We start from the raw sequence: 12,457 nt of genomic DNA, 5'->3' as shown, positions 1-12,457 counted from the left end.
ATGGGGGTATGTGGCTGTGAATTAAAACTAGTCTTAATGAGTGTTAATGGGAGGTGTGTGACTGAATTAAAACTAGACTTAATGAGTGTTAATGGGAGGTGTGTGACTGAATTAAAACTAGACCTAATGAGTGTTAATGGGGTATGTGGCTGTGAATTAAAACTAGTCCTAATGAGTGTTAATGGGGGTATGTGACTGTGAATGTACAGTCAGGGTTATGATTCAGTTAGAGTTCACTTTGCTAGGATTACTGACTGTTACTGACTTCAGTTTATCACACCCAACTTTAGCCATTTTACTATTAATATTAATTGGAGTCTTTAATGAAGCTAATTACACCCACTGTAATCTACAACTACAAAAGTTAAACACAGGAAGTTCTTTCTCTGCTCTTTCTACAATACCTGCCTTACCCTGTGTACGTACGTGGATGACAGAGTATTGTAGTTAAAGATATAGAGGTCATAGACATGGAAAGGGAGTTCACAAGGTTTCCAGAGAAACCAGATTTAGGTCAGAGGTCCTTCATCAGCTGTGCAAGCAAATAGCCTGTTTACACCTTAAATTAAAGTGTTTCATTTCCTGATTGTACCAGAATTCACTTTGGCTGGATTCTGTTTACACTTTTCACTAAAATGTGTCCTCAGAGTGATCAGATGTGCTTCGATCTTTTTTTAACATTTTAAAAGCACACCAATCCACAGTTTCTGTTTTGCTTCCTGAAACCTACATGGCGCCGGTGATGTCGGCTGCCGTCACGACTGCTCCGTCCACACCTGGCACTTTTTTCGCTCTTTTCACTGTCTTTTTCGCTCTTCCCGCTACCCCTGACTTCTCCGCAGCCCTTCTCTACACACCACGGCGCGTATCTCGTACAGCAGAGACGCCCTTATTTCTCTTAATCTACATAGCACTCACCTCAAGCCGTCTTTAACCCCGGACCCAAGATGGCCGACGGAGATCCTGAGGGAAAACAAAAGACGCGGCGCGAGTAAGAGGCCTCGAAGGAAGCGAGCCGGCGTCAGGAACAAGCTGAGGGCTCCGGCACACCGAGCTCCCTTACCTAGCATCCTGCTAGCCAACGTCCAGTCTCTGGATAACAAGCTAGACGACCTCCGGGCCAGGATAAAGTTCCAGAGGGACATTCGGGACTGCAATCTCCTCTGCTTCACCGAGTCGTGGCTGAACCCAGCGGTACCAAACCACGCTATCCAGCCGGCCGAGTTCTTCTCGGTTCACCGCATGGACAGGACGGCAGATTCAGGGAAGTCGAGAGGCGGCGGAGTGTGTGTGATGGTAAACAACAGCTGGTGCAACAATGCCAATGTTGTTACTCTCGCTCGCTCCTGCTCACCCAACCTGGAGCTGCTCGCCCTCAAGCTTTGTCCTTTCTACCTTCCCCGGGAGTTCACTTCGGTCATCATCAACACCGTGTACATCCCACCTCAGGCTAACATGGACACTGCACTGTGTGAACTTCATGAGGCTCTCACACAGTTTCAGGCACAGCACCGGGACGCTGCACTTATTGTGGTTGGGGATTTCAACAGCGCTAACCTCAAGCGTGCGGTGCCCAACCTTTACCAGCACGTAACCTTCCCCACCAGGGGAAATAGGACACTAGATCACTGCTACACCCCATACAAGGACAGCTACAAGGCACTAGCTCATCCACCGTTTGGTAAGTCGGACCACGCCGCCATCTTCCTCCTACCAAAATATAAACAACGGCTGAAACGGGAAACTCCGGTTCAGAGGGAGGTCGCGCGCTGGACAGACCAATCGGTGGCCGCTCTGCAGGACGCTCTGGATGACGCGGACTGGAACATGTTCCGGCGCAGCACTGATGATGTCAGCGAGTTTACGGAGGCAGTAGTAGGATTTATTGGGAAACTGGTGGACGACACGATCCCAAGAATCACCATCAAGAAGTTTTCCAACCAGAAGCCCTGGGTGGACAGAACCATCCGCGAGGCTCTGAACTCTCGCACTGCTGCCTACAATGCGGGGATCATCAGCGGGAACATGGACGAGTACAAGTCCGCAGCATACGGAGTGCGCAGGGCGGTGAGGGAGGCGAAGCGGCGCTACGGGAAGAAACTAGAGACACAGTTCCAGCAGAGTGGCTCTAGATCCCTGTAGCAGGGACTACGGATGATCACGGACTACAGGAGCCCACCCTCCGGACTGATGAGTGCGGATGAGTCTCTGGCGAACGAGCTGAATACATTCTTCGCTCGCTTCGAGGCTACATCTAGCAGCGCTAATGCTAGCAGCACAAATGCCAACGGCGCCAATGCTAACAGCACTACTGCTAACAGCGCTAATGCTAACAGCGCTAATGCTAACGGCGCTAATGCTAACAGCGCTAATGCTAACGGCGCTAGTGCTAATGGTACTATCGGCGCAGCCAATGGCACATGCACGGGGCCCACCATAGACCATCGCCCTCTCATCATCACGGAGAGTGACGTGAGGAGAGTGTTTAAAAGGGTGAATACCAGGAAGGCGATGGGACCAGACGGTATCTGCGGGAGGGTCCTCAAAGCCTGCGCAGATCAGCTAGCCCCGGTATTCACCGACATCTTCAATCTCTCCCTGACGCTCGGTATCGTCCCGTCCAGCTTCAAGCGGTCCACCATCGTCCCCGTACCGAAGAAACCTCGACCCTCCGACCTCAATGACTACCGCCCTGTCGCCCTCACATCAGTCGTGATGAAGTGCTTTGAAAAGCTAGTCAGAGACTTCATCACATCTTCACTGCCAGCCTCCATGGACCCACTGCAGTTTGCATACCACCACAACCGCTCCACTGACGATGCGATTGCACATCTGCTCCACACTACACTGACTCACCTGGACGAAGGGAGGGGAAATTATGTTAAAATGCTATTTGTCGACTACAGTTCAGCATTTAACACTATCATTCCCTCCCTACTCACTACTAAGTTGGGAGATCTAGGACTGCATACATCCCTGTGCGACTGGATCTCCAACTTCCTAACAGACAGACCACAATCAGTACGGGTGGGCAACTGCGCCTCATCCACCCTCACCCTCAGCACTGGAGCTCCTCAGGGTTGTCCTAAGCCCCCTGCTCTACTCACTGTACACCTACGACTGCACAGCCACTTCCAGCTCTAACATCATTGTCAAGTTTGCTGACGACACCGTTGTCGTGGGTCTGATCTCGGACAACGACGAGAGGGCCTACCTGGAGGAGATTAAACACCTGGAAAACTGGTGCCAGGAAAATAATCTCCTCCTAAACGTTAGTAAGACAAAGGAGCTGATCGTGGATTGCAGCAAGAAGCAGGAGCGGCACTACCAACCTGTGAGGATCCGTGGAACCACGGTGGAGAGAGTAGATAGTTTCAGGTACCTTGGAGTTCACATCTCGCAGGACCTGTCCTGGTCCCGCCATACCAACTCCCTGGCAAAGAAGGCTTATCAGTGTCTTTACCACCTCAGACGCCTAAGGGACTTCAGACTGCCCTCCAAAGTACTGCGGAACTTCTACACCTGCACTATCGAGAGCATCCTCACGGGGAACATCACAGTCTGGTTTGGGAATAGCACCAAGCAGGACAGACAAGCACTCCAAAGGGTAGTGCGTTCAGCAGAGCACATCACTCACACGGAACTTCCTGACCTGCAGACCATCTACTACAAGCGGTGCCAGACCAAGGCCAGGAAAATTGTGAAGGACCCCACCCATCCCAACAATAGACTCTTCTCTCTGTTGAGGTCAGGGAGGCGCTTCCGCTCCCTGAAGACCAAGACAGAGAGTCTGAAGAGAAGCTTCTTCCCACAGGCCATTCGGGCCCTGAATCAGGGAAACTGATAAACTGTGGGGACCACCACCACCACCATGTAACATGACTGTATATCTGTACATCTGTATATATAGATTTAGATTTATACTCAATTACCCTGTTACACAACAACTGTAGATATGGTATTATACAAAATGGATCTGTACATTCCGTAGATTGTGTACATATATACCCAACCATATACATTGTACATTGTGCATATAATCATAATATACATATATTATACATACATTGTTAATATATTTTTGTACATACATAGAATATATATATTTATCTGCATATATATTTATATTTATTTATATATATATATATATATATATATATATATATATATATATATATATATATATATATTATATATATATATATATATATATATATATATATAAAAATTTATTTTATTTTTTTTATTTTATTTTTTTTCCTCTATGCACCTGTTTCTCTTCCTCAGTTTGGACAGAGCACTCTCCACCATTTCACTGCACGTTATACTGTGCATGACTATGTATGTGACGAATAAACCGAACTTGGTAAACAAGATTCCTTGCAGACTATTACCAGTGTATTATACACTCTCAGATATGGGCAGAAACCGTCTACAACTGGCAACGAGGTGTCCAGCTGTAGCCCTACAGACAGATCAGACCCCTGAGAGGATCAGCCCTGTGATGGGCAGAAGTGTTTACCAAGCAAGAAACGTTCATGAAAAAGCATGTATATCTAAAAAAAAACAATTAACAAGCTGACTTTTGTGTTAATACTACTAAACCACATAAATGGACTTATGAGAATGACCTAACTAGCTGCTGATGTTACCACTAACTGAAACAGGATGTTGTGATTAATGTTCACCATTAGCTAGGCTAGATAATTTACTACTTGGTGAATTGTCAGTTAAGTGATTCAGTCCTGTCTGCCTCAGTGCAGGAGAAGCTTTGACTGGCAGCAGCTGTAATTTCTGCAGTCAGCCAGCAGACGGGTTTCCACTTGTGTAATTGTATGCAGATACAGAGACTTTCACTTGTATCAAATGCGATCAACATCCATCTCTGACCACCTCCGACTGTGGTGTCAATGATCAGATTACAGTGTGTCTTGGTTGTTTATGACTTGCATTTCATGTGGTAGAGTGAAATCTGAATGTGATCTGATCACTAAATTCTGTCCCTATATCTTAGTTATCTCATAATTTTAGCTGTTACTTCATTTTTAATTCCTTGTAAGGAGTCACATCGCTGTTCTAATCTTGTGTTGTGTAGTAATACTTTAATGACTTACCCAAGGTTTGTTGATTCATTAATTAATATTACAGCTCTAATTATTGTAAATCCTGAGTCTCTAACACACCTGCTCCAGACTCTTTCAGACATTGATTAGTTCTGTCTAGTTCTAGTTCTCTGTAGCTGTCTTATACTGATTGTATTTATATAACATAAAGTGAATAGCAGGTAATAACAGGTATTAGATATTAATGTTGTAAATGTTCATTAACTGCAAGTCTTTTTATTCAGTATCTGCCACTAGTTTGGTTAGACTGACTTGCTTGTTTTCTTGTTTTCTTTCTCAAACTGTTCAAACTATTTCTGTGCAGTTTGATGTCTCACACTGTGTTAAATGTGCTTTGTTTCCTCTGTATTTGCAGACTAGGTAACTGTAGTCTGGACACAGATTTGTGTAAAACTGTATGTTCCACTTTGGCATCATCAAACTCCCCCCTGAGAGAACTGAGTATCAATATCAGCACCCTGGAAGATGAAGGAGTGAAGCTGCTTTCTGATGGGCTGAAGAGTTCACACTGTAAACTGGAGACGCTCAGGTGAGACACTGTAAACTGGAGACGCTCAGGTGAGACACTGTAAACTGGAAACGCTCAGGAGAGCACATGTATTTTGTCACGGAACGTTCGCCTCCCACAATTCACGGGGTTTGGCCCGGCATGTGACTTGGGAGGATGTTTGTGGCCACGCCTGCACACACCTGCACCTTGTTTTGTCTGTGTATTTAAACCCTTGTTAGTGTGTGCAGTATCGTTGGTCATTCTTAATGTAGCATATTAATGTTAAATATTAGTGTTGTTATACGTTTTCCCGTTTATCGTGTCCGTTTTTTGTTAACAGTTTCATGTTCCTTGTTTGTAATACGTGTGAGTGCCATTGTGTATGTTTCAATTAAATGTTCGTCCTTGTCGAGGAAGTCTGTGCGTCCTCCTCCACGCCTTATATCCTGAAGTGATGTATTCACAGTAAAACAGTTATACCTTTGTGAAGTGACGTATTCACAGTAAAACAGTTATATCTTTGTGAAGTGACGTATTCACAGTAAAACAGTTATATCTTTGTGAAGTGACGTATTCACAGTAAAACAGTTATATCTTTGTGAAGTGACGTATTCACAGTAAAACAGTTATATCTTTGTGAAGTGACGTATTCACAGTAAAACAGTTTTATCTTTGTGAAGTGACGTATACACAGTAAAACAGTTATATCTTTGAAGTGACGTATACACAGTAAAACAGTTATATCTTTATGAAGTGACGTATTCACAGTAAAACAGTTATATCTTTGTGAAGTGACGTATACACAGTAAAACAGTTATATCCTTATGAAGTGACGTGTTCACAGTAAAACAGTTATATCTTTATGAAGTGACGTATTCACAGTAAAACAGTTATATCTTTGTGAAGTGACGTGTTCACAGTAAAACAGTTATATCTTTATGAAGTGACGTATTCACAGTAAAAGAGTTATCTTTATCAAGTGACGTGTTCACAGTAAAACAGTTATATCTTCATGAAGTGACGTGTTCACAGTAAAACAGTTATATCTTTGTGAAGTGACGTATACACAGTAAAACAGTTATATCCTTATGAAGTGACGTGTTCACAGTAAAACAGTTATATCTTTATGAAGTGACGTATTCACAATAAAACAGTTATATCTTTGTGAAGTGACGTGTTCACAGTAAAACAGTTATATCTTTATGAAGTGACGTATTCACAGTAAAACAGTTATCTTTATCAAGTGACGTGTTCACAGTAAAACAGTTATATCTTCATGAAGTGACGTGTTCACAGTAAAACAGTTATATCTTTGTGAAGTGACGTATACACAGTAAAACAGTTATATCCTTATGAAGTGACGTGTTCACAGTAAAACAGTTATATCTTTATGAAGTGACGTATTCACAGTAAAACAGTTATATCTTTGTGAAGTGACGTGTTCACAGTAAAACAGTTATATCTTTATGAAGTGACGTATTCACAGTAAAACAGTTATCTTTATCAAGTGACGTGTTCACAGTAAAACAGTTATATCTTTGTGAAGTGACGTGTTCACAGTAAAACAGTTATATCTTTGTGAAGTGACGTGTTCACAGTAAAACAGTTATATCTTTATGAAGTGACGTATTCACAGTAAAACAGTTATCTTTATGAAGTGATGTATTTAGGTGATCGGGGCTTTTGGATCTTTTTCTTGTGTTCAAGTGAGAATCCCCTCCCCTCCTTCATGAATTAATGTGCTATAGCTGCTCTGACACATTTTACTTTCACCAGATTCTGACAGCTTTTTCATAATTTTTCATAATTTATTTTTATCACTGTATTGTTTAGTCTCCAGATATGTTAATTCATGTAAAAATAGCAATTAATGAATAATTATTGTTAACAGAATGTTGTTTGTTATTTCTGTGAGCCTTGATTTCATGCTGTTTTAACACTGGGCTTTATTTTCTGTGTCTTTGCAGTCTTACAGGCTGTAACCTCACAACAGACAGCAGTAAAAGTCTCTCCTCTGTTCTGACATCAGCCAAGTCCTGCCTGAGAGAACTGCACCTCAGAAATTGTGACTTTCAGGATTCAGGAGTGGAGCAGCTCTCTGCTGCACTGAAGAGTTCACACTGTAAACTGGAGATTCTCAGGTGAGACACTAAACTGGAGAAGACAAGAACAGGGCCGATGCTGCAGCCCCTTTGTTCTGCCCTCTGATTAAGTTACTAACCCCTAACCCCTACCCCTCTGATTAAGATACTAACCCCTAACCCCTACCCCTCTGATTAAGTTACTAACCCCTACCCCTCTGATTAAGTTACTAACCCCTAAACCCCTAACCCCTACCCCTCTGATTAAGTTACTAACCCCTAACCCTCTGATTAAGTTACTAACCCCTAACCCCCTAACCCTCTGATTAAGTTACTAACCCCTAACCCCCTAACCCCTACCCCTCTGATTTTTACTAACCCCTAACCCCTACCCCTCTGATTAAGTTACTAACCTCTACCCCTCTGATTAAGTTACTAACCCCTAAACCCCTAACCCCTACCCCTCTGATTAAGTTACTAACCCCTAACCCCTACCCCTCTGATTAAGTTACTAACCCCTACCCCTCTGATTAAGTTACTAACCCCTACCCCTCTGATTAAGTTACTAACCCCTAAACCCCTACCCCTACCCCTCTGATTAAGTTACTAACCCCTAAACCCCTAACCCTCTGATTAAGTTACTAACCCCTAACCCCCTAACCCTCTGATTAAGTTACTAACCCCTAACCCCCTAACCCCTACCCATCTGATTGTTACTAACCCCTAACCTCTACTCCTCTGATTGTTACTAACCCCTAACCCTCTGATTAAGTTACTAACCCCTAACCCCCTAACCCCTACCCCTCTGATTTTTACTAACCCCTAACCCCTACCCCTCTGATTAAGTTAATAACCTCTACCCCTCTGAATAAGTCATTAAAAAAGATTGACTCTAACTAACCCCTAAACCCCTACCTCTGATTGTTACTAACCACTAACCCCTGCTCCTTTGATTGTGTTGGTAAAAAAGATTATTGACTCTAACCAGTATTATGAAAATGTTTTTAAGATCAACACAATGTACAGCAGGAATCCAATAATTGCACAGCAAACTACACTCATTTCATCTTCTTTAAAAACCCACATAACTTTAGTTTTTCAGGCATCATGATCTAAATGCATTTTGGTATTAATGCATTCAAAGATTCCTCACTGAATGTAAAATCTTTGTCATTGCAGACTGCCATTGTGTAATCTTGGAGAGCAGACATGTGAAATTTTGGGTGCAGCTCTTCAACTCACAAACAACCGCCTGAGAGAAATCAACCTGTCTAACAATGATCTGCAGGATTCAGGTGTGAAGTGGCTCTCTGCAGGACTGAAGAGTTCACACTGTAAACTGAAGATTCTCAGGTGAACTTTCTGTGAATTCATTGTTGAAATGCAAAGTTTATGCTGTGATCTTCTGTGATGCATATTTTTAAAAGTCCAAATATAGATGTACCAGTCTTTTATATAAGATTTCAGAAAAAGGGCTTAGTTGAAGAAAATCTAGTTTAGTTAAACAAATTATTTAGGGCAGAGGTATTATTCGTTTATTTTATTCATATCTGACATATGCTACAGGTAGAGTTTGTGATAATACCTCAGAAGAATAGATTTTATCTAATTGCCACAAGTCATCAATGTTTACATCATTCTACATTGGAGAAGGAGGGTAGACCAATCTTTCATTGCACTGTATAAATGGGATGAAGTCCACAGTTTAAGTTTGTGCTGTAAGAGCCTTTTTATATTGTTAACAACAAATATATTCCCAGATCAACACAGCGTTTATAAACATCTAAAGACAGCTGTACAAATACTAATGGATCTTAAGGGTTTGGGGACAGTGTAGTGAGCTGTACAAATACTAATGGTTCTTAAGGGTTTGGGGACAGTGTAGTAAGCTGTACAAATACTAATGGTTCTTAAGGGTTTGGGGACGGTGTAGTGAGCTGTACAAATACTAATGGTTCTTAAGGGTTTGGGGACGGTGTAGTGAGCTGTACAAATACTAATGGTTCTTAAGGGTTTGGGGACAGTGTAGTGAGCTGTACAAATACTAATGGTTCTTAAGGGTTTGGGGACAGTGTAGTGAGCTGTACAAAGACTAATGGTTCTTAAGGGTTTGGAGACAGTGTAGTGAGCTGTACAAATACTAATGGTTCTTAAGGGTTTGGGGACAGTGTAGTGAGCTGTACAAATACTAATGGTTCTTAAGGGTTTGGGGACAGTGTAGTGAGCTGTACAAAGACTAATGGTTCTTAAGGGTTTGGGGACAGTGTAGTGAGCTGTACAAAGACTAATGGTTCTTAAGGGTTTGGGGACAGTGTAGTGAGCTGTACAAAGACTAATGGTTCTTAAGGGTTTGGGGACAGTGTAGTGAGCTGTACAAAGACTAATGGTTCTTAAGGGTTTGGGGACAGTGTAGTGAGCTGTACAAAGACTAATGGTTCTTAAGGGTTTGGGGACAGTGTAGTGAGCTGTACAAATACTAATGGTTCTTAAGGGTTTGGGGACAGTGTAGTGAGCTGTACAAAGACTAATGGTTCTTAAGGGTTTGAGGACAGTGTAGTGAGCTGTACAAAGACTAATGGTTCTTAAGGGTTTGGGGACAGTGTAGTGAGCTGTACAAAGACTAATGGTTCTTAAGGGTTTGGGGACAGTGTAGTGAGCTGTACAAAGACTAATGGTTCTTAAGGGTTTGGGGACAGTGTAGTGAGCTGTACAAAGACTAATGGTTCTTAAGGGTTTGGGGACAGTGTAGTGAGCTGTACAAAGACTAATGGTTCTTAAGGGTTTGGGGACAGTGTAGTGAGCTGTCATTTTACAAAGTGGTATGTGAGATACACGATGAAAGTGAAGATTACAGTACTAGTCTTTTTTCAACATGTAAGTAACCTCTGAATAGCAGGAACAAGCTTAGGAGGTTCACCATTTACAGAAACCTGCTGGGTTATTCCACGTTAACCAGTGACTGAAAACTCAGTTAAGAAACAAGACTGGAGAATCAGGGCAGTGGGGACCAAAGAGCAAAGTGGGAAAGTTTTTATTACATCAAAAGCCATTTTCTTAATGGTTTAAGGGTAGAATTGACTGCAGTTCTACTTTCTAATTATAAATTAAAATAATATAAATATAACAAATAGTGATATTGAAAATGAACCATAAAGTACAAAACATTCTTGGACTACAACTGGAGATCAGTGGCAGATTTACATACTTCTGTTGCTATGGAAGCAAAGACTACCAACAATTATTACAAATTTCAATAACATTGGGAATAATTACATCAAGAAGATAATAGACATATTTTATCACGAAAAAGATAAGAATATTTAAAAAGAAGTCAAAACTTCCAGATAAAAGGGTTACTGTTTCATGGTTTTCTTTACAGTAAAGTCTGCTACGTGCAAACACATTTTCCTCTTTCTCCCTCCTATCTGCAGACTGTCTGGTTGTATGGTCACAGAGGAAGGTTGTTCTTCTCTGGCTTCAGCTCTGAGGTCAAACCCCTCCCACCTGAAAGAACTGGATCTGACCTACAACCACCCAGGAGAGTCAGGAGTGAAGCTGCTCTCTGCTAGACTGGAGGATCCCCACTGCAGACTGGAGACACTCAGGTATGTAGAAATCCCCTGTCCTTGATCTGATCTGACACTCAATTGTGTGTTTTCAAATAAAACCTGCTCTCATACACAGTGAAGCAGGAACATTAGTGTTATTGTGGTTAGTGTGTGTGCATGTGTTTCTGACCTACAGAAGGCCATAATCATCTGTTTCTTATGTATGTGTGACAGGACTCACGTATCATTACATAGACAATACATGTAAGACATGTAGACTGAACTTTCAATCTATGATTTAAATATTTTACACACACACAGTGAGAGATATAGAGCGCTAATAGCTTAGAGTATTAAAACGTTTCCTTGTTTGTTTTTGACATGCACACAGAGACTATTTTAAAGGATTTAAGTTTTTAACGTAATATTAATTGAATTCAGAGAACACATTTTACCAGAAAGTTAAATTCCGAGCAATCTTTTGTGTGTGTGCGCCTGTGTGTGTGCGTATGTGTTTGTGTGCGCCTTAAAGTTGGGGTGGATAAAAAAAAAAAGTAAATTTGTTTTTGAATTTGGTTGAATGTTTCACATCCAGTGAGAGTGCAGCTCTGTCTCTACTGTGTCTGTTACACTGATGTCGTATATCTGCTGGTCTGGATGTCCAGAGTTCACTGAGTCTAAACTTTGTCGCTGTGGTTTTGTGTTTAACATCAGTCTCTGTGTGCAGGTCGTCTGCTACAGTGTACTGAAGTTTTAGGATCAGATAACACTGACAAACGTTTTGTGCTTGTGTGTGTTCCAGTGGGTGATGTAGGTTTGTTTCTGTAGTGTTATAATTTGGTTTGGTCTGATTGTTTGTTTGTTTGTTTGTTTGTTTGTTTGTTTCTTTGTATTTCAAACTGGTGCTGATGTGTTAGTGTGTTAATGAACTCAGTGTCACGACCAGCTGTGTGAGGGGACTCTTTTCTCTGCTGTGTGAGGGGAGCAGCTGTGTGAGGGGACTCTTTTCTCTGCTCAGCTCTTGGCACTGCAGGGCTTTGTATTGGTGTGAGTGGAGGTCTCTGTTTTTAAGTGTAGCCAGTATTTAATCATCCTTTTCTGAATTTTGAGTAATGGTGGAAATTGGCCAAATTCAGATCTATATGCATTATTTGTTGTTTTCCTGTGACTTTTCAGGATATTTTTACAGAATTGAGTGCATAATTTCAGCTGGGT

At 41.9% G+C, this 12,457-nt stretch overlaps 1 protein-coding gene across 2 annotated transcripts in view; it reads left to right on the top strand.

Moving 5' to 3' along the window:
• The window catches only part of LOC113569248 (NACHT, LRR and PYD domains-containing protein 3-like), a 115,472-nt gene extending 103,383 nt beyond the window's left edge, over positions 1 to 12,089 (top strand). For both annotated transcript variants that reach the window (XM_035523430.1, XM_035523429.1), the window contains 4 exons: positions 5,479 to 5,652; positions 7,581 to 7,754; positions 8,874 to 9,047; positions 11,126 to 12,089. In XM_035523430.1, coding sequence (XP_035379323.1) covers positions 5,479 to 5,652; positions 7,581 to 7,754; positions 8,874 to 9,047; positions 11,126 to 11,324 — 721 coding nt within the window. In that variant the 3' untranslated portion in view covers positions 11,325 to 12,089. The remainder of the gene's footprint in view (positions 1 to 5,478; positions 5,653 to 7,580; positions 7,755 to 8,873; positions 9,048 to 11,125) is intronic.
• Positions 12,090 to 12,457: the final 368 nt, after the last annotated feature.

This window comes from Electrophorus electricus (genome assembly GCF_013358815.1).
Source record: "Electrophorus electricus isolate fEleEle1 chromosome 5 unlocalized genomic scaffold, fEleEle1.pri SUPER_5_unloc_2, whole genome shotgun sequence".
Classification (NCBI taxonomy): domain Eukaryota; kingdom Metazoa; phylum Chordata; class Actinopteri; order Gymnotiformes; family Gymnotidae; genus Electrophorus; species Electrophorus electricus.
This window is presented reverse-complemented; position numbering and strand designations above follow the sequence as displayed.